General features: G+C 40.6%; 1 protein-coding gene across 1 annotated transcript in view; it reads left to right on the top strand.

The window, feature by feature from the left end:
• Positions 1-921: 921 nt before the first annotated feature.
• egfra (epidermal growth factor receptor a (erythroblastic leukemia viral (v-erb-b) oncogene homolog, avian)) overlaps positions 922-23,293 on the top strand; it is a 43,650-nt gene continuing 21,278 nt past the window's right edge. Inside the window, exons 1-5 of the mRNA XM_039602295.1 lie at positions 922-1,220; positions 20,392-20,543; positions 22,584-22,770; positions 22,884-23,009; positions 23,104-23,172. Coding sequence (XP_039458229.1) covers positions 1,106-1,220; positions 20,392-20,543; positions 22,584-22,770; positions 22,884-23,009; positions 23,104-23,172 — 649 coding nt within the window. The 5' untranslated portion in view covers positions 922-1,105. The remainder of the gene's footprint in view (positions 1,221-20,391; positions 20,544-22,583; positions 22,771-22,883; positions 23,010-23,103; positions 23,173-23,293) is intronic.

Here is a 23,293-nt window from a genome sequence, read left to right as displayed (position 1 = left end):
AAATGCGGTCCAGCACGCTGTGTTGTGCCAAAAAGTGATTTCCAGTGTTTCTATTTTCTGTTTGTAAGGGAAAATGTTGAAGATAGTCAAGAAGATTTATTAGGGACTTATATATAAAATTAAAAAATAACCTCTTTTCCAAGTGTCTTCGTGACTCTGCATTATTGTACTCTGATGTTTTATTTGCTTCAATTTCCACTGGTCTCGTCTGTTGATAAAGACATTTTTAATGTCAATTACACTTTTTTTTACCCAGATAAATAAAGGATATATAAAAGTCACTTTCAAACAAACAAACAAAAACAAAAAAAACCTGATTGCAGCTTCTATGCTCTGGCTAAATATGGTTCACAACTCATTTACCACAATTTAAATATCGGCAATCGTTTTTGGCACAAAATTAACAAGGATTTTTTTTTTCTTTTTGTTTATTTATTTATTTATCTGCGTATTTACGACAAAATTCAAAAATAGCAATAATAACATGCTGATGAAAGAATATAGCTAATATTTCATTCATTGAGTATCGGCGAGGCTCTTTCAGGTTGTTAGTGGCTTTATGAGGGACATCTTCCTCTTTTGCTTGTTTGTCTTTTTCTTCACCAAACTAAGGAAACAGACCATAAAAGCCGGTGTTTCTGTTCTGTTCAGCTACTGTTATTGCCTTTGTTTGCTCAAGGAAGTTTATTGAGCTATTTTTTTATTTGTACCTGTGTTAATGCACGCTGTAACTCACATTATGGCCACTTTTCTACAGCGCAGTCCATTTTCCCGAAAATGCTTCCTTTCTTGCCCCCCCGCTCCGCTGCCCCCCTTTTTTTCGTTTTTTCCTGTTTGGTTTGTGCAGTTCTTTGTACATCCGGCGTGTACCTGCGCGAGAGGCGCATCTGTCCTACCTCGTTGTGACGTCAGACCAAGCCAGTAGTTTGTCCTCACTCGCCGCCTGAGCTGGGACTGCTGAAGATATCTGAGAGGAGGTGGAGCTGTCAAAGTTTGAGTTGCCCACAGAAGGAAAAGTCTTTTTTACTCAACGAGGAGAGAGAGAGGGGAAAGGCGACGTTTTTAAGTTTTGGGAAAGCGGAATATCTCAGCTTGTTGGCATGGAATGACACCTTCTCACCGGGAGCTTCAAAATAACACGATGGCAGCCCGTTTTCTCAAGTGGATCAGTCTCACCTCTCTGCTTTGGCTGAGCTTCTGCGGTCTGGCGGAAAATAAAGGTATGTGAGGTGTACGTGGCTGGGTCTTAATGGTAAGCAGGCTTTCGCTTTCTTCTCTGTCTGTGTATCCAGCGTTTACTTAAAATCTCAGAGAAATCTCAGGCCGGTCACGAAGCCGCAGAGAAACTTGATCCAGAATAGGAGGAGGGGGGAGAAAGTTTCTCACAGTCTCGCTGCTCCGGCTGTAACCTGGTTAAAGCTACAGAGGGGCTCAGAAGAGGTTAGTCACTGAAAACGAACACACTGGGGTTTTTTTTTTTTTTTAAAGGACAGAAAGAAAGAAGAGAGAAAAAAGGTGATTTTTTCCTTTTAGTTAATTTTGCAAATCTTTCCCCACCCAAAAAAATCTGGCATTGACCGTACCGTGAAAATCTACACCACTCTGACGATCATGCAGGCAGGCAACGGATGTGGATTTGGGAATTTTCAGCCTTTTAATCTCTTCTGTTCATGAAATGTGTCAGCACTGTGTGAGCTTTCCAACTCTTACTGGCATATGCTGAAGTACACTTCATGAATGTGGATTTCTTATCCTTTCTCACACCAGATCTCACACCAGCGGTCACATTTGTTTGTTAGTATTTTAAGCATCTTTCAGACGTGATAAACTTCTGATCCTAGATCAGCTCGAACATTCTCTTTAGTCGACTTGCGCAAACGATATCAAGTAGGGTTTTGTTTAAGTGTTCTTTTGGCCCTGAAAATAAGGTCAAAGTAGTCTTATTATTTTTAAGATAGCAGTGTTATGACTGTTCCTTCACTTTTCTCCCCTTATTTTCGGTATCCTTGGGTTATTTAGAAAATCAGTAGTAAATTAGTTGTCAGCCTACTTTCAAAAACTTACAAATTATATTAATTTTTTTTTTTATTTACTCCGCATTGGTTTGAGTTACTCGGGACCCACAGAGGCCAGATGTTAGGAGAGAAAGTGACCAAACATATCACTTTACTCCCTAATGGATTTAAATTCCTATTCTCATGAATCATGTATCATTACTCATTACAGTGTTGTTCCCCTTTTTAAGCAGATAAGCATGTACTCCTAGTGCCACCGGCCCACGTGCAAGCCCCATCTCTCCTGTCTGCTTCCACGGGTGGAGACCAGTGCCGCTTTCAAGAGAACCATAACAAATCAAAAGTGTTTGCGAGCCAAAAAGACAGAGTCCCTAAATATTTCTGGGCTTCTAAACAAACTGGACATTTGATGCAGCAGCAAGTCTCCCACAGTAAATAAGGATTTTGGAATTTTATTAAGACCAGAGAAGATTAGTGATGAGCAGCTGTGATGACAGATACGCTGTGCAGTACTATTAGGTTTAATTACTCTTCGTTTTGTTAGGTTTTTTTTAATTTTTTACAACTGATCCCATTTGAATTTCCAGTGAAATGTGAGCTGCAACATATGTTTTTGACAGTTCAAGTTGTTGTTGTTGATTCGTGTGTTTTTGGCCAGGGGCTGAGACAGATGTTTCTATGTGCCACGCTGTGTTTTAACTAGCACACAGTGTCCATAGCAGTCAAATTGATTTGAACAAGATGGCAAATAAATCTCCATGACGCTCCTTTGGAATCAAAAGTCCAAATAACAAACTATTGGATATTTGGGCTGTTGTGCAATCATAATAAACTCAAGTAACATGTAAATGAAATCATGTTATTGATTAAAGAAAGAGTTGCTGGGGGGGTCGTGCCATCGCTGTGCTGCAGGTTTATCCAGTAACTCGAGAAGAATTGGATGAAGAATTGGATGCTTGGATTATAGTCTTGGCCTGGGGAGATTTACATGTGTATGTATAAAGACATGCTGATACCAGTACACTTACTGTAATAGGACTGGATATACACGATATTACTATAGTAGTAATGGGGTGGCGGGTAGTTCTGTGTTACACCTTCTAGTATTTAATTACTTTTCCTGATGTTTTAGATTTTGACGGGCACACCCTCTCAATATTTTTATTGTGATATTTATGGAGATGTCATATTCGTACATTTTCTTCTCCAAGGTCACACTTGTTCTGGAGACTATACCGGCTGTCACAGGGCAAGAGGTGGGGTACATCCTGGACAGACATAGACACATTTTTCACATTTGCATTTGTGAGATAAGCCAAAGGGGCTTGAAGGTTTATATTAGCTTTAAGAAAAAGTAGGGTCGTTTTCTTAGGACATAAAGGAGAGTGTAATCCTTGGACTTTAAAAAAACAAGATCGGCAGATGCACATTTTCCAGGGATGCTCGACTAGTCAGTCTAACTTAGCAGTGTCTGTTTGACCTATTAAAATGTGTTTGTGTTGCTGGGAAGCAAATGAACATCTGGCCAGTGGTTTACACTTAGAAGACGCAAAAAGAGAAAGAAAGAAAAATGTAAGTTTAGAAAAATTTGAAATTGTTTGAGATCATGGAAACTTTTTCGCATATTGTTCTGTGTTTGGACTCTTTTTTTCTTTTTTTTTAAATTTGATCTAAGTTTACAGATCACTTGACCTATTTCACCCTGGAGGTCTCTGAGCTGGGACTGAGTTTCTGTCATGGAAACACAATCAGCTGCATTTTTTTAAAGGTTTCACTGAAGAGGCCACCTGGTAGAGCTAAAATACACGCAGAACTGCCGTGTTTCAGTTCTGTTAAATCAGATTTAGCAGCGTTACAGTTGAGATCAAACTTGTGGTTGCTGGCAAGATTCAAGCAGCATTACAGATTAACTTTGTATTTATTATAATTATAACTTCATATTTACTTTGGAGGCATAGCTCCGGTAATCCAAAGAAGCAATTAAATCAGCCAAAGTTGCCATCTGTGATGATTTAGCTTATTACATTTCTACACTTTGCTCGCCCTTTTAGCCCACCTGGTTCTAGGGGTGCTATAGACAGGCCATTAAGGCTTTTGGAAATTAATTTGAGATTTGATAATGCAGAAGCTTTTCCCTCAGGACGCCCGCCTGTCACTCTTGTGTTCCTGCTGCATAATAGAAAAGCCCCTCGTTCCTTACACTGGCATAATCAGTTTGTTATTGCGAGTAATGCCCACAGCTTCGCCCAGCAGCCGACCACAAGTAATAACGGATGATTTATTTCCCAGTTGCTAAATGGTTTTAGAATGATTACTCCTTTGTGACTGTTTGTGACCGGCTTTGTACTGCAGAGGCGATGATTATATATTTTCTTTTATTGTGCACTCAAAAATTTCTAAGCACTTCTACTTTTTGTTGTAGAATGATGCCAAGCCGGAAATATGCAGTAAAACCTTCCTAAGAGCCACTCTTACTGACACATGAGTTAACCAGTGAAAGATGAAACTAATCACAGGAGCATGTCAAGAGCTAAATCCTTAATCCCTAATGCGAGGCTCCCTTACTTGCTTTTGGCACAATGTAACCCGCTTATATCAATATGCTTTCCCCCCCCCCCCGAGTTAATCAAGTTCTTGACAGAAAGCGATAGAAAGATTGGAGGAAGTCTGCCTCAATGACTGCATTTACATCTGCTTGCACACCTGCAAAAGTTAAGCTGAATCATGACAAAATTTCAGTCCTGCAGTGCGTTTCAGCATCCTGAGTAAGTGCTTTTCCCTGTGTAACAAGCCAGCTTCCCCCATCAGTCATCTGTTTTTTTTCTTTTCTTTTTTTCATCACTTTAAGAAACCCATTTCTTTTCTGGGATTGGATGAATGTTAGTAGTGAAATATAGTTTATGATCTTGTGTAATCCTAGAACATCTTGCATGCATTTTAGGGTTGTGAGTGATCCTAGTACTGCTGTGGCTGCTGCTATCTCTTGCAGGTCCACTGATGACCTTCCCAGATTTACATCTGCTGCAGTCATTGACAGAAATCATGTTTTTTTTTTTTCTTAATGTTTGGGCCATGGGAGCAGGAATATAATTTCTTCCTCCTTCTTCCGCCTTCTCTACTTGCTTTGATGAACTGCACCAGGTCTGAGTGCCATAGACTGCTGCAGAGGTGCAGGATTTTGGTTTCACCCTGGGACAATAGTGCCTCTGTAGAAAGCAGGTTATCCGGCAGCACTGATACTTTTGTCGAGCAACTGAGATCTGTGCTGTGTAGCAGACGCACCCGAGGCTAGACATCCATGTCATCAAGAGGAAGCCCAGAAGTGAAGCAGCTTTTGTTCTTTTTACCTCATTTTTTATTCTGCAAAGACACAGTTGAGTACAATAAATCTATTGTGTCGACCTACAAGTCAAGTAGTATTGCACATCTGTAAATGTTATGCATTTGGTTCCACTACCGTGAAGCATAAACCCAGAAATCCTCGAAAGCCTAAAGAAGAAGTTTCTTGGATGAGCAGAATCAACTTTCTGGGGTGTAGCGTGCAGACTTTAGGCAATATTATCTATTAAATGTTCCAAAAGCCACCAACACCACAAACAGAATCTTGTTCATTGAAGACTCGATAGTTTATAGACAGTAACCAATGGATATTCACAGCATTTGTGCAAATGCCATCCCTCCTTACCATATGGACTGTTTACCTCAAGGCAACCGAGGCTTGCTCAAACATGACTGGTCAAAAGAATTCAGACTACAAAAGGAGGACAGCTTCAATACTAAAAAAACAAAACAAAAAAACCTGCAACCATGGCTGCAGATTAATGTTCATATTGAGATATGTGTTTATAGTGGCAATGGTGGTTGTCTGGCTTTTGGAGCCAGCCTCAAGTGGCCTGGATTGCAGTCTTTAAAAACTTTGTTTTCTCAGTCAGTAAGTAATAACTAAAGATACTACCCATTCTGTAGTTTATATACATTAAGTGAGAAACCAGCATGGAGTAAGGGGCTAGATATGTGGGTTACTTATTGAACGGATCTGAGGCCGTTGTTCGAACATGGTAACAAAGCCATCCGCAGCACTTTATGGCCTTTCCATGATCCGCTGGCTGTGCATGGAGTATTCAGTGGAAAGAGACCCAGAGTTGGGCTGGAAAAAAAGGCTTTCTGCTATCTCTCATCTCATCAAGTGCAGTGTCGTGTCAAAAGGGAAAGGAGGCCAAAGCTCCAATAGTTTTCTTATGACTGCGTTTGTATGTCTTAAAGAATGCTTTGTGGAGGTAGGTGGGGAAGGGGGCGTTGTGGGATTGTCACACTTGTGTCGGATTTCATTTTTTTTCCTTTTGGAGTAATGCTTCAAGCCCTTGTTTGGCTGAAAAATGACTTTATCTTTGGTAAACATGCCATACAGCAGCTCACATCTGATTCATAATGTACTAGAAATTCACAGTGTGTTGATAATCATGTTTTTCTAGGAGTGCCTCATGTGTAAATATGAAACTTGGGTTAAGCTGCAGTGAAACTGCTGAAACAGTTAGCTGACTTTAGCTGGAAAGTGGCGCTGAACATATTTCCATCCTGCAGGCTTTTAGCCTGAATGAAAGCCATGGTTCTGCCACGCTGCATAGCCTGTTCTGAAACATGTTTTTCCTTAGAAAGAAATAGGTTGGTGTATTTGTATTCAGTGTGGAGCTCTATAGTTCTTCATGTCATTGAGATGTCAATGGGACGGACAGGGGTGGTGCACAGATCAAAGGAAGAATCGCAGCAGCAGAGACAAGCAGGAAAGTCTGGATATGCAAACAAACATCAGAAGGATGGAGTCCGATCTTTGACTTTGTTATCCGTGTCCTCGTTTAATTGTTCATCAAAGAGGCCTCGTCTTCTTTTTTTAGTTTGCTGCCGCTTCAGTTTAGCATCCAAATTGCAGATGAGAGTCTCTCAGCATTATCCTGCAGACCTCCTGCAGGTGTGTCGTCACCTCTGTTGACCTCCACGTCATTATGAGGCGCGATGCTTCAAACTGCATCCCGGCCAGAAGAGGAATCCCCTACAGGGTCGAGAACAATAGCTTCACAAATAAATGTCCATCTCAGAATATTTCAGAAGAAAGCATTGTTTGTGAGGGGTGGTGACCGATCTCAGAAACTTGCTTCCCTAATAGCATTTACCCTCTTCCTGTGCGGTCTGAGTGTGACTCACTAATGTGAGACTGTGTTAGAGGTTTGGAGCTTGTGGCACAATATGGTTAATTAGTCCAGGTTATGTATATGAGTCCCAGTGTTTGTCAAAAAACTATTGCTTTAAAGGTCCAGGATGTTTAATTGTTCACCCCTTCGGATTGTAAAGAGAGGGGCTTTCCTGCTTCCCTTCCTGATTAAAAAAGGATGTTAGAGGTCCCCAAAAGCATTTAACCAGAAGCATTATGCTATTTTTTTTTTATTGGCGTGCATTGGCTTTGGTCCATTTTTTTGCTGAAAGGTTTTGTTTTTTCCATGCTCACTCCTAACAGTGCTGACAGATACTGCTGTGAAATTGTTCTGCTTCAACTGATTTAAATTGACTTCATGCAGCTGACTGTGTAAAGCTTGGTTTGAGAGTGAACATCAAACTTTATCAGCTTAATTTTCAGCAAACATAAATCCTGATGCCTTTCAAAGGAGTCCTGATCAGGCTTGTCTGGTCCATAGTTTTTATTACCTATGAAAAAGAGTGTTTCCTCTGTTATTAAGGCATTACATGCTCCATTACAAGTTTGCATGTCATGTCAATCAAGACAGACTTACAGTATACAACTCCCTTTTATTGACTGAAAAGGTAGTGCTGTTGAGTAATTTCTAGTCAAATAGAAAACAAAAGGGATTTGTCTTGTTTTGTCCAAAGAATTTGGCATGTACTGTGTCTTCAGTGTGGAAAAGAAAAACAGGTTCAGTGATGTTTCAACCTTTTCTCTGTCTTTCAGCTCGGCTTACACTTCGGTATTAAGAGAAAATAGGCTTGTTGACTTCATGAATTTAGTTTAAATTCTATATACACAGGAAAACTGTGTGGTCATGTGTGATGTTCACATCTACAGACATTCAGAATCTCTTAACTTATTTCTTTTATTCCAGTCTAGACCTCCTTTTCCTGTCATTGAAGACTTGATCTGAGTTTACTGGGTGCCAGCTGTGGTGAGCTTCCCTAACAGGAAGGATTCTCTCCTAAAGCAAATTTTAAAGCTCGAAATGAAACAACATTCGTAGTCTGTTTGTGGCTGCCTTCTAAATAAGGTAATGGGAGCGCGCGCTTGACTGAGAAACCCAAAGAAAAGGAAACATGAATACGTCAGCCTCAGAAACCCCAAGTCTCTGGACAAAGGGCTCCTTATTCAAGACTTTGTTGTCTTCTTTGACACTGCTTTATCTGTCTTCCTTGACCTTAACTTGCCATGTGGACATGACTTTACAACCCTGTGTCAACAGGGAGAAGAAAGGCATGCCTGTTAGCTCAAATTCATGAGGCTGCTACGTGGATAGCCGAATCAGTTGAGCTGATATTGAATCAGGACACCAAATCCAAATTAGATAGAAGAGTTTTTTTTAGAAATGAAAAGCTCCACTAAGGCACACAGTGTTTAATAGGATGCTTCTGAGAACATGATTACATATTACAATGCTAACACGCAGATGTTTAAGTATAGTTTTTACTGTGTTAATGATCAGTACAGCTAATCATTCAGATTCATATACAAATAAAGCTGGGACAGGTGTACTGATATAACTGAATGTAATAGATTGTAAAGCAGCACATCCAATAGTTGAATACAGTGGTCCCTTGCCATAACGCGGTTCATGTTTCGTGGCCTCGCTGTTTCGCGGATTTTTTTGTGTGCAATTTTGCATGCTTTTTGCTTTTTTTTCAGTTTTCACCTTTCACGGGTTATTTTCAGAACGTAACTCCTGTGAAAAATGAGGGACCACTGCACCACAAATTTCAGCTAATCATTCGTATCAAAAGAAGAACCACTGGACACCGAATGCATTAGGACTAATCGTTTAGTTCTTGTCCAGTTTCTTCAAATTCTTTTCAGGACACACTGCTGACCATGGTGAGAAATTGGGATTCAACTTGTTGGTGCTAAAAGATTATTTTTATGCGTATCAAACTCAAATTGCGCTATCGTTGGCATTTTTTTGGGAGATGTGTTGAAAGAACAAATTATGTATTTCCAAAATCACTTTAAAAAACTACAAGTAAAGCCGTCTCATTGGAAGCAAAATATAAAGAAATGAGGCTTATGTTTATGCCTACAGGGTTGTCTCTAAAACTGAAAGAGCTCTGTGATTAGCACCAGGTTATCTCCTGATAGCAAGTAAAGTACAATTCTGACAAGTGAATAACCGTCTTTCCTTATGACAAACCTCTGCCTGAATTACGAGCAGTTATAACGCTGTTGGCAGAGTTTTGTGGCAGGGTGTGTTAGAGGAGGAAAAGAAGATGTCAGCTCAGCTCTTCTCTTGCTTTGGTTCCAGCATTTTACGAGCCAGCATCACCTCTCGCCGATTTCATCACCATCGTAAAACGTATTTCATCGCAGCCATTTATAGATGAGCTGACAGCATTGTTCATGATATTGTAGCTGTGGCAGTGCTCTTCTGCAGAGTTGAGCCTTGATTTGTTTTACTCCAGCAGCACTAAACTGTAATATACTCGACGCCCCTCGTGAGGTACCTTTTCTAATTGCCTGGTAGGTTTCAACAACACCAATGTTTCGTTGAGCTCAGAATTAATTTCCTGGTGGGACTTTGAGCGGAACATCTTCATTACTGCATGTTTTCATAATTGAAGCTGGAGGCTTGTAAAAAAAAAAAAAAAAAATACAAGGACTCCTTCACTGGCAGTGTTTCCTTCAATAAAAAAAAGATTGAACCCAACCCTGTCATTGCGAGACTTCCAACTAAACCATTAGCCAAGCCCACATATTTTAAGTATATACCCACAAGTCGTATAACTCTTAAAGCATTACTGATAAATGGTCAATATATACACCTCCACTTTCATTTTCATAACAAACCACTTCAGCTGGGTGGAGGATGGGTAGGGCTGATACACCATGGAGAGTGCAAATCTGGACCAGTGCCAGGAAGTAGGATTAGTCCGCTGAACTGGCACTGTATCCACTTCATCAACAACCTCTTCCTGAGCTGATTAGGTCGGAGTCTGAGATTATTATTTTTTTGTCATATCAATCCACTTGTTTTAGTATTATTCTTATTATCAGTCACCAAGATTTACACAAGATTAAAAATACTTAAAACCAAATTGGGTTTTCAGGTCAGAGGACACGTAAGCAAGCACCGGAGTTTGATTCCTTTTAAACACTTGAGTTTCTGACAGTATTGATGTTAGAAAGTCGTCTTTCTTTCTTTCTTCCTTTCTTCCTTTTTTTGTTATTGAGGCTTGGTGCGCTTCCACTTTGGTTACTGTTTAATCCACTGATTCCTTATGCTTCTGAGCTATAAAATGATCAAAGTAATAAATGTTTGGCAACTGTTGGTCAATTTTAAAAAGAAAATTACAAATCTGAAATGGGATTATGTATTTGGAGTTGGAAGCATCATTACATCTGCTGAGCTGTTTAAATCACGCTTATATAATGAACAAAGCAATCTCACTACATGGTTCACTGAGGAACTGGACTGAGGCTTTTGATTATGGTAGATGAGACGTTCAGATTTCCCTTTTCCGCCACTTCAGAGACCTTCTCGCTTAAAGGTTAGGTCAGTTTAACCTCAGGGTCCATTTAGTAGCCGCTCTTGAGCTTTCAGTCATGTCAAATTATCAATGCCTGCTCTAGAAATTTGCACTAAAGGAAATTTCCCTAATTTTATTTGTTTATTTTAAAGGAATTCCACCTGGGAGAGTGGGGATTTAGGCTTGTGCATAGCCAGAACTGAGTTTTGACTTATTTTTAGCCAGTATAAAAGACATGCTTAGGCCGCATGCCTGTTTTTTTGTTTTGTTTTTTTGTTTTTATCCCGGTGTGCACACTTATCGTCCATCCTCTGGTGTAGTCATTAGAGTTTGTAGTGTGTGTTTTATACACGGTGCATCCGAGCCAGGGTCCTTGTGTTCAGCAGTGTAGCTGATAGCGAGAAAAGAGTCTAGTCTGCCAAGTCTCATGCCTTTGATGACTGACGCAACGCAGCCAACCCTGAGGTTGTGCAAACGCCCTTCTCTGTCTCTAGTGAGGGGGTGGCCTCCTCAGTCATAATCAACTTAAGCAAGTAAGCTTTGGACATTGTTTTGGAGCTGCATGTGTGAGGTGCTTTTTGTTTTTTTGTCAGGAAAAGGAGAACGCCCCACACGTTAACAATGGAAGAAAGCTGAGCTGTGGGCTTTGGGGAGAGGTGTTTGATGAAAAACTACCAACACTTTCTGTCAGTCCCTGCTATTCATGCTTCTACTGTGGAGATGAAAATACTCCAAAGGTTTTAACAGAGCACTCCCTGGCTCCATGTGCTTGGCAGCGGCCCACCATAGCATCTCAAGCATTTTTAGCTTGATGTGTCATCAGGAAGACGTAGCTAAACTGTAAAGCATTTCTGTGCAAATTAAATCGGTCATGCTTTTGGCAAGTACAGCACAACACGCAACTAAATACCCTTTCACAGCGCTGAAAAATTATGAGAGTTCCTCAGCTGTACAAACTTGTTCCCTGAGCTCCGTTTGTCCCTGACACTTGCCCTCTGCCAGTGTGGATGAGGAAGAAACTACTCATCGGTGGACTTGGGGCCTGCTGATGTGTAAAACGCAGGATGAATTTGTGAGTAAGGGATGAGCCACAGAGCAAAGCTTACTAACACAAACCCCAGGGCTTTTACAGAATATTCCTTTTATGGGGTCACTCTCTGTGAAGACTCCACTGGGGCAGAATTGCTGGAGACATGACTAAGGCTCTAACAGAGTTGTTGGCAGGCAGCGCTGTGAAGCGGTGGATAAAGCTACACAGAAATGAGCCTGTCAGCTATCAGGCTAAAAATAAGAAGTCCTTAAGCAGAAAGGGTGTCTCAAAGAGCGTTTATCTCTTTTGTTTGGATGAACTGAGGACTTCAGTCGATGAGAGTTATCTGTCTGTCCTCTGTGTTGAGGTGCTCCAACCTGGGGGCAGTTGAACTGGGCCGGGAATGCTTAAACCAACAGGGATTTCCCGATCCACATCTGCTTTGTCTTGCTGGAACGATGTGTGAAGTGTGTGGGCTACTTTGCTAGTGGTTGTTGGTTTTCTTTCTCGCTCTCACTCACCCTCATTTCTTCTTTTCCAGGCATGGCTCAATGATGGTTGTTGGAAAGGAAGATTTTTTTTTGGGGGGGGGGCCTGGACGCCCACTCGCTCAGTCTTCCTCTCCAGCTTCCTGTGGGATTGAAGAGTAGTATGGTTTTAACAGGGAAGGAGAAAGAGATGGAGAAAAAGTGGGGGGCTGGGAGTTGTCTTGGCTAGAACGGTCTTCAATGGGGAGAATGTCTGGATGTTAAAGAGGAAGTGGGTTAAATGTTGGAACATTTCAGGGGAATGGTTGGTGCATTATTGGAATGTAAATGGGGCTGGAGTGGTGAGTTTTGAGTTACAGCAGCGGAGTTGATGGGTGCCTTTACTGAGCACTAATGGACTTTCCAACAGGCTATGAAGGAGACTTGCCTAATTAAAACTATTCCTCAATTATTTCAGCTGTCCTTTTATACTCATCATTTATACAGGAAGTGTTTCAGCTCCGGAGTAGAAGGAGCACAGTTTTGTTTAGTTCACTCTGGAAAAATCGACTTTCTTCCCACAAATTTCCTTCTGAAGGTTTATCTCTTCTGTTAACTATGAAGAGAAATGTTGATTATTCACAGGGGGAGCTCAAACAATAACTAGGATAAAAGACAGTGAGATGGGCCTCTTGTAAGTCAATAGGCACATACAATAACATATTTATTTTTTAAGGATTGGGTGAACTTGATTCACTGAAAGTTAAAGAAAACCAACACACGTTTTGTTCTCTCTTGCCTCCAGCAAACAGTTGCTTTTATTTCTCTAGTTTCTCCTTCTCTTTGTCTGAGACTTCTGCCCATGGTGCCCCCCGAAACCCATCATTTCATTCAGCAGCAACACAGCAGGCTATAAACACAAAACTGACACATATAATCACACGATGAGTATTTAACAAACACAAGCAGTAGATAGCAAACAAAGCTTTTTAAGGATTTTCTTTTTCCAAGCAACTAGGCAAACATAACTTTGGCATCCACTGTCCCTTTCATTCTGTTTTGGTTTCTATTAACTTCTAAGGGAAATCATGTTTGGTGCAGTGGAATTATTGTGCAATAACATAAACTGCTGGACCAAAACGGTAAAGCTGTGGGATGAAAAACCAAAACAATGAGCTGATAGTTTCATGGAGCTCAAGGTAACTTCATAATCAGGTGTTATTTCTTTGTCGAGGTTTGTCCTTTCACATACTGTGAGCTGACCTGTTGTTAATATGAAATATTGATTACTGTTGCCTAAATTAAGGAAAAGTAGTAGTTTTTTCTTTTTGTTTATAAATCGAGCTCACTGCTTTCTGCCAAAGGTCAGTTGATTATCCAAGTAATGTAGCCTTTCCAGCACTGTGTACTGCCTCAAGGCCTTGAAAATGCTGATCACAGTATGCAGCAGTGAGTATACATACTTTTTTCCTGTGTTTGTGCAGAACCTAAATCCACAGTTTCCTCACACTGAGGTGGAGAGTAAACATTATGATGGGTCCAGCCACAGGTATCTGGAGTGTCTCAGTGACTGGTAGAGAGGACTCATCAGGAGCAGAGAGTAAACATGAGCCTTTTTGGTCTTTATTTGGTCACTTTGCTGAGCTTTTAACAGGCTAAACTTCACTGACTGCGCTCCATCTGCAGTGGGGCCAACAAATGCAGTCACTGGGACTGAACTGTTATGAGGACATGTGATGTATTGAGTAAGACCCTTCATTTGCTGGTCTTCTACAGCTGTCCACCCCTATGTTTTGTCCCCTTTGTTGGTCTTAAGGGAAAGGTCATCCATGCTCATACGTCAAGTGTTCGGCTTTACACCCTCTTTCCACAGTTTGACCCCACAGCCGGGTGTCCCACATCTACTTCTCTGTTGGCTAAACCACAAACCAGTCCTGACATTTTTTTTTTGTTCTTTTTGGTTTCAGTTTTTTCCCCTGTCATTTCCTTTCAGTCACTTCTTATTCTCAAATAGTACATGAAGTTCAGTTTAAATCATTCCTCGTGTCCTCCTCTCCCTAAAGACGACTATCAACTACCATCTGGTTCAGCGTTGCGGGGTAGCCAACTAACCCCATGCAAAAGCAACTTCCTGAGATGTCAGAGGGCCTTGTGTTTTTGCATTCACTGGGGATAGGGAGGGAGAGTGTCTCCGTGTGCGTGTGTGTGGAGGGGGGGGAATCCTCTGAGTCCACACTGACCCCTTTTTCTGAGGCCCAAAGATGTTTTCTCTTAGGGATTGATGTGACTCCCACGCAAAGGAAGAGTGCATTTCCCCTCAGCAAAGAGCAGGATATCAGGAATTTTTAAGTCCTAACTACAAAGTATGTTTATATGAATGAAGCGCAACACCACTGAATGCACATATGAACACTTGTAGTGTCTTCTGAATGTCACTGAATGTACTTCAGTGACTTTTTTGCATCATTAACTTACTTGCCTTTGGGAAAATTACAATTGCCTTAAATCTGAAGGTTTTGGGAACTCAAGTCACCACAACACCAGTAATCAACTTTGAAACTGAAGCCAACTAAAGCAGATTGTATGGTTTCTTCTCCTCTTCCCATCACCATCCTCTTACAATACACATGTACTTCTAAATAGGTGAATTAATCCTGGAATCGATTTGTTATAAAAGTGGCGGAACACTGGAGATTGAATTGTGCAAGATATTTTACCGTGCTGTTGACTTGAGAGAGTCCTGTCACTTAGCATCGTTACCTCCCTTTAATCATGTATACGTTTTCAGGTAATGTAATTATGAGACTCTGGACAGAGCATAATTGAATCGCAGGTAGTGAGTGAGAGGAAGAGAAAGCGGCAAGACCATTTCTGTTGTCTGCAGAAAGGTATAAAGCATTATGATTTAATTTTGTAGATGGCGGCTAACTTTGTTGGAGGAAACCATTAGAGGGATATCAGGGAAGTTTGGTTTATTTTCGTGAGGACTCGTTATTACCTTAAAAGGGAAGGGGGGAGCTAAGTTTCATCCAAACATGCAAATAAGACCTCAAATGTAAATTTGTGCAACTGACTTTTCCTTTTGTCTGGGTTTGGTGAGTAAGATTGTACATTCAATCCCATCTTGTTTGGTTAGTGTCTCTCAAATGTTTACTCTATATTGTCTGTTTTGACTGTGGTATTGTGGCCCATTGCAATTTGTACCCATTTTCTGAATAAATAATTATGATTTTGCTAACCATCAAAGAAAAGGTTTACATTATATACGTCAGTCTAAGAATATAATCTAAGAATATTTATGCTAACACAAACATCCAACAGCCCTTTAGTTCATGTGTCATTTTAAAGATTTTTAAAGGAAAAGTCCAAGACTTGGAGCTCAGCAAACGGTATTTACCAGGATAGAGAGTGTTGACGTTCTAATGTAACCCCTACATCAGAAAACAAATGTGCATTCGCCAAAACATTGACCCATTCCTTTGAGTCCTTAGTCATAGAGGCCTAGAAACCAATCGGCAACCACCGGCTGCTAATGAAATATGTGTATTCCCCGAATGGTTGGCTAATGGTAGCTGGAGGTTGAAGGTGTTGCAGGAAAAGCCTCCTTGTGATTGCTTTGGTTGTTAGCAGGTTGCCTGTAGTTTTCAAGCAATCTGCTCATGCGAACTAGTCATTGAGCCTTAGTGGAACTTGAAAAAGTGTGACACAATCCAAAACCTGAGACGTTCGCCTTCATAGTAAAACTTGAAGCAACACACACACATTTTTCCTTTTCAGTTTTAACTTGACAGGTGAGTCATAAAAACTAGCACCACTATAGTTTTTATAGAGACAGGAATTAGTTATAAAAACCCAAAATGTTTTTCTTTGTTTTCACTAGGCAGAAAACATGTTTATTTGTGCTTTAAAGTTGGGCATTTTAATGCTTGGGCCTGTGAAGATGGACTCATTTCTGAAGCCAGCCTCAAGAGGCCAAGGGAGGAATTGCAGTTTTTGGCACCTCTGCCTTGACTTCATTTTTATTTAGCTCATATTTATGCTTTACAGACAAAATTCAGTCTCAATTTCCAGCCCAATTTCCAGGATTACTAGTTTGCCTCCTCGAACATTGACTTGAAATCTCAAGAGGAGCGCATTTGGCTAATTTAATAGACCACCTGTCGTAAAAACAAAAAAAAAACAGAAATCTTTTCTAAATCTGTCATCAAAAAATGTTGAAAAAATATAAAAGATGTTGTTCTTGATTAGGCAAATAACAAACCAAAGTCACCTATATTTGAGCTGGCACACAGGACTCCTCTGAGAAGTCATAAATGAACAGAACATTCAACTACAAATATACGTTCAGGAATCCATCACTTGTGTGCTGTATTTTCAGCTTTTTTCCAAAACAGTAAAGTTAAAGATTCATGCATAACAACAATAATTGCACTTTAGCATAGCATTTTGATTAAAGACGGCTTGCGCACACTGATTTATTACAGCAACACAGCAAACAAGAGCAACCAGAGAGCGCAACTTCCCCTAAAGGGCAAGGGCCATAGCCTACTAAAACTCTGGTGTTTTATGATGTTTTTATTACAACATGCTGACATCGGCCTTTTGTATACAACACGCTGATGTCTGAGCTTTGACCATGACCTTGAAGTATTACATATTAAAATGGTGTATTTTATTATCTTTACCAATATGATTGAAGCAGAATTGGCAGAAATTTTTTGGCTTCCAGAAGTTGGAAAAATGTGAGATTTTAAGATATATTCATGTTGTGTGTGATTTTTGTGAATCTTTATGGCGTTGCTGTGACATCATAGGGCATTATATTGAAGAAGTACAAAAGACCTAGCATCGTTGTGAAGTTTGAAGCCAATACATAAAAAAGTGTGTGTAATATAAAGTCTTTCACATTTGGCGTGATCTTGACCTAATTTTCACCAAAATTAAATCAGCCTGTGCTGTTATTGGTGTCTACAGACACATAAATTTGAACAAGATATTTGAACATCTCTTAAAAGAATGTAGATGCTAACCTGCGAACAAACAGACAGACAGACAACCGATTACTCCCCCACCCCCCTTTGGGGGAAGGACTTTGGTCATTACCGATACTGTTTATTTATTGTTGTTTTGTATGTGTGTATGTATGAATGGTGAACCAAAGACAATTTTCCATTGATCGGGATAATAAAGTTATTCTATTCTATTCTATATTCTCTTTGTAAATGTTTATTGATGAGATAAAAAGATAATTATCTCAAATAATAAACAATGGTTTCTTTTTTATGTAGTGGTGCAGATGCCATAGCCTCGAGAAACAGATATGTGCCCGCACACCCTTGACTTCCAGCACTAGTTCACAAGTAAACATCAAAACATGCGACTCGACGTTTCTGCAAGTTTAGATGACTCATGATCGGGTTTATCGGGTCCTTTGTCATTCTCTGACTGGATGCTGATCAACGCAGCTCAATCCAGGGAATGTTTTGTGCCGCTTAGAGTTTTGCACACTTGCATATATGCTAGTGCACACACCCACACACACTCATGCCGTACAGAGGCAGACCTGCCACTCCCTGCACCTACCTCCTGGACATTTTGTGACGACAGTACAGCTGGAACGAGTGAAGCAATCTGCAATTAGTCTTTGTCACAGTATCAGTTACATCATAAGAAACCCCACCCTTAACCTTGCATTATAGCAGGCTGCAGACAGTAGGTTACATTTCAGAATCAATTTTTATGGACAAAAAAAACCAACTAAACAGGTTCCTGTCATTTCCAGTCTGCATGTTCATTTCCTCACTAGCTACAGTTTGTCTCTTTCAGAGCGAAGGTAGCTTACCACGTCTGCAAACTTTTATTGTAAATGTGATTCAACATGAGTCATTTTCACTTGGAGAAGGTTCCCAGGTTAAAGTCTAACACACATTATTCCCAGCACAATTATGGAGCAATCTTAACAATTATGTCCCCACAGCCCGACCTCATTTGTTTTTCTTTTGTTGCTCCTGGAAGTTCTTTTATGGTCATGGAATATCAGATCATTTACCACCTGCAAGAAAGTTGTGAAATCACCAAGTGGACAAGGAGAACTTTTACTGTGGCTGTGTGCCTGCTTTCTCGACCATTTGGCTGTTGGCTTTACTTCCTTGTTTGGCACTCTAGGTCTGATCTTCCCTTGGAGGAAGTTTGTTGAACCATCAGCCTCACCTGTCTTTTTCCACCTTCACTGCTCATTATAACTCAAATAGGGAGCAGGCTGTATATATATAACTGGGCGATATGCATGTATATATACTCTAAGTGATTGTCTCTGTTTGTAAAATGGCGTTCAGGATGTTCAAATCAAGTTTATTAATATTCACAGCTGCAAAAACCCGACAACCTTTTGTTTATTACAGTTTGGTTTTCGCAATCTGAGTAATAATTAGAGGGCTAATTATAACTCACATGGCTCGTCTAATTAAAACCGTCAGCTTGCTTTTGCTCATCTGCCTCTGTTACTCGGGTGTTGGGCTGCTGGACTGCAGGGTTCATGTCATGGAGAACCCTCAGGGACTAGCTAATGAGGAGGAAGAAGAGGGAGGGCGGTTGACAGCTGTTTGTGCCTAATTCTCACTGATTAGCTTCCTTTTGCGCTTAGTGTGTATGAACCCAGCACGACATCATAAGTAAAACACACAGTGCGACTGAAAAACGCAGTTTTATCCTTTGATACCAGTTGAGAAACCCTGTTCTTTTCCCTCAGAGATGTGAATCACATGTGCCTCGGTTAGCACAACTGCATGAGCTGTTATGTGTTGTGAGGTGTGTCTGAGAAATCGGACCAAGTTGCTTGGCTTTCTTTTGCAGTCAAGAGCAGGCATGTTTGGGAATGTGCTTTAGGGATTACGCCAGCACCACAATTTCTAATAACCAAGAGGAGGAATATTTTGTTTTTCAGAGTTAATTGCTCAAGTGAACCCATAATTTAAATCTCAATCAATTACTTGCTTATTATGCGTGCAGACACTGTGTGTGTGTGCGTGTATGTGTGTGTGTGTGTGTGTGTGTGCGTGTGTGTGTGTGTGTGTGTGTGCGTGTATGTGTGCGTGTGTGTGTGTGCGTGCGTGCGTGCGTGCGTGCGTGCGTGCGCGTGCGCGTGTGTGTGTGTGTGTGTGTGTGTGTGTGCACGCGTGCTAAATAGCTGTTGCAGTGATTAACTCTGCTGGCTCTCTCTTCATTGCCAGTCGGAACCTGTTTGACCAGCTTGGGGCCTAAACACGCATAAGAGAAGATGAGCTGTTCTTTAAAGACATACCTTTTTCATTATAAAATCCATTCATTCATTCATTCATTCATTAAAACAAAAAAAAGAGCCTCCCTGTTTGTTGCACTACCTTCCTTATTCACGCATTGTATTACGTAACACTAAATAAGCAAACTTATCAGCCCATTGTTGTTCTCTGGTTCGCTGAAAACTCAGAGAACATTAATTTATCAACATTGTTTAAGCACTAAATTATCATTTTGTCATGTCACGAATCCTGCGCTTAAGTCAAATATGGTTAAACTAGAAATTAGACTTTTAATTTTGAGATGTAGACATGTGAATCTCGTCTATAAAAAAACCCCAAAACGTACAACACTCATGGAATTTGTGACGCATCAGAGCTTTTCTGGAGAACACCACAATGAGCTGGACGTACCGGTCACAGGGATTGTTTTAACCAGCCTTCATACAAGTGGAAAGATTGAGACCTTTGCCAGCATAAAAACACGCAGCTGACTTTGACTCGCGGGCCAGAACTTAACTCGTCACTGAGATTTGATTTTGTTGTAGATGCAGCCCAGATCTGTTATTTTCACATGAAAGCATGCCAAGTTATGACTGCACAGACTAAATTCTCCAACACAGACACACACGCACACACACACACGCGCACGCGCACACACACACACACACACACACACACACACACACACATAGAAAGTCATAAACGGAGCCAGGGTGTTGCGTAAGCAGGGGATGTTTCTGTTTCTGACTGATTGCACTGTGGGCCTTGGTTTTAATACTTTTGTGACTCTTCACTGCAATTCCACAGTATTTACAATCTGAATCTTTTAACATTTAAATGAAACAATGATGAATTCTCCTTTCCTGCAGTGTGCCAAGGTGTAACCAATCGTTTAAACCTTCTGGGAACTAAAGAGGACCACTACAGGAACATGGTGAAGACCTACAGCAACTGCACCGTAGTGTTGGAGAACCTGGAGATCACATACATGGAGGATCACCGTGACCTGTCCTTCCTCCGGGTAAAAGCTGCACTTTGTTAGGAGTTGAGGATAAGCATGCACATAGCAGATTAGAGAAAGAGTGTGATTAAAAGTTGTCCAACCCTCTTGTACTGGATGTGTAGCCGCTTGCATCGCTTCAGTTCAGATAATTAAAATCAGTGGAGAGTGAATAGGTATGATGATTCAGTGTATTTATAATGCTCTGGATGGAGCTTTGCTTAAAGTTTTGTAGTGTTTTGAGCACTGGGCACACACACTCTCATGCAGGCTTGTACACACAAAGACAGAAAAGCATACAGTCAGCAGATATTATTCAGTGGTTTTAGGGCTTTGTTTCCATGATATTAAAAGGAAGAGTTTTAAATGATGTCACTTTTTAAAGTCCTATTTTTTCATCCTTACTTTTCTCTCTCATCACTTTACACCTGCCCAGCGTCCACAGTCCAGATAAGCCCATCTCTGAGCCGACCCAGTATGCTAATTAAGATCACCAGGAGTTACTGTGGCTCTGTGTATCACCTCTTGAGCAACATACTGTATATACTGTGCTATCCATTTTATTAGTAGAACTGGTGGGCCGTCTGTAGCCTTCGAGGTAGACCTGAGGCAATGTAGTCTGGCTGAAAGTTTTACAATTCAATTCAATGTTTTTGGTTTGTGAGCACATCTGTCTGTTTCTTATCTATTCGATATGTGAAGTATGCATTGAAGGAATCACTTACATAAAATATCTCAAGAAAGATGTCAAAAATAAAGGTCACCCTGACTTCATGAAACACATTATATAACTTAAGCATTCATATGCTATTGATGACCGCTTTTCACCAGAATAGTACAGAATAGAATTACAATGATAAAGGGATGACATGGACATGTAAACTGAAACTTGACTGGTTAGCAAATACAAACAACTGTGAGTCTTATTCTAGTTAGACAGAAAACCCGATTTAATTCATAAGATTTAGAGTTGACAATGTGGAGTTAACCATACATCTCATAGCTTTTATTTATATTTTCTTATTTTTAGCATCCATCACATACACTGTATGAACAAAAGTATTTGGGCCACACCTCTTAATCTTTGAACCCAAGTGTTTTCAGTCCCATTGCAACAGGTGTATAAAATCGAACGCCTAGCAATGCAGTCTGCATTTACAAACATTTGTGAAAGAATGGGGAAAGAAAGACTAAATTTGACTTTAGTACTATTTTAGGATTACACTATTGCAACAAGTCAGTTTGTGAAATTTATTCCACCATCAACTCTATGTGCTGTTTTTGGAAAGTGAAACTCAGCCTGAAAGTGGCAAGTTAGAGGCCGGGGTCGCCGGTACCTGAGGAGCACGGTGTGCAAAAGTCACCGACACTCTGCCAGACGAGGTTTAAAACTGCTGAGCTTTAAAAATCCTCTGGTATTAACATCAGCACAAAACCTGTGTGCTGGGAGCTTCATGGTATTTTTCGATGGCTAAGCAGGTCCTTTAGGTAAAATGTGTAGGTGTGCCCATGCTTCTGAACATTAATTTACACACCTCTATCAGTCAAACTGAATGTGACTCTAGCACAATAAAAATAGGGCTTTGTCTGCCAGTGTCACAGTTTTCTCTTAAAAACTGTGAAACTGGTGGGGGCGATCGTGGCTCAAGAGTTGGGAGTAGCCTTATAATCGGAAGGTTGCCGGTTCGAGCCCCGGCTTGGACAGTCTCGGTCGTTGTGTCCTTGGGCAAGACACTTCACCCGTTGCCTACTGGTGGTGGTCAGAGGGCACGGTGGCGCCAGTGTCCGGCAGCCTCGCCTCTGTCAGTGCGCCCCAGGGTGGCTGTGGCTACAATGTAGCTTGCCATCACCAGTGTGTGAATGTGTGTGTGAGTGGGTGAATGACTGGACGTGTAAAGCGCTTTGGGGTCCTTAGGGACTAGTAAAGCGCTATACAAATACAGGCCATTTACCATTTACCAAAACATTAATGTAAATGTATATAAATGCAGGTCGTTCAGAAAATACAAAGGTTTTTCTTTTTTTAATTCAAAACCAAGTTTCTTTTTTTTTTTCTTCCAGTCTATCAAAGAAGTTGGTGGCTATGTCCTGATCGCCCTCAATACAGTATCCAGGATTCCTCTGGAGAACCTGCGCATCATTCGAGGCCATTCTCTCTATGATGGAAGTTTTGCTCTTTCTGTGATTTCCAATTATGACAAATCTACAAATAAGGGCACCGATCAGATTCTTCTGACCAGCCTGACAGGTAGGTTGACCCCTAAATAATCAGGTTTTATATGACACTCAGCCAGTGTTATACAAAATATGTAAATACTCCAACGTGTGCGTAGTAGTTCATATGAAGTTTTCTTTTTGCAGAAATTCTTAAAGGAGGAGTAAAATTTTTGAACAACCAGCTGTGCAATGTGGAAACAATCCAGTGGTCCGATATTGTTAATGTTGGAAACATCAGCATTGATCCAACTCCTAGCAAAAACAAAAATTGTAAGTATTACTTTACACCAGAAGACAAAGATATAATTTGTCTCGAGTTAAAAGGTTTTTAAGTTGGTGCTTTGCAATGTTTCTTTTTCAACAGGTGGAAAATGTGACTCAAGCTGCTTCAATGGCTCATGTTGGGCACCTGGTCCTCAAAACTGTCAGACTTGTAAGCTCTGTTTTATCAATTGTTTGCTTATTCACTGCAAACAAGAGCAAAGTAAAACAATCCTCCAATTTTTCATAATTTGAACATGTTAAAAGTACCGTAATGCACAGTGTATCACCAC

The sequence above is a fragment of the Oreochromis aureus genome, linkage group 18 (assembly GCF_013358895.1).
Source record: "Oreochromis aureus strain Israel breed Guangdong linkage group 18, ZZ_aureus, whole genome shotgun sequence".
In the NCBI taxonomy this organism is placed as follows: Eukaryota; Metazoa; Chordata; class Actinopteri; order Cichliformes; family Cichlidae; genus Oreochromis; species Oreochromis aureus.
Note: the sequence above shows the minus strand (reverse complement) of the source record. Positions and strands in the feature narration are given on the sequence as shown.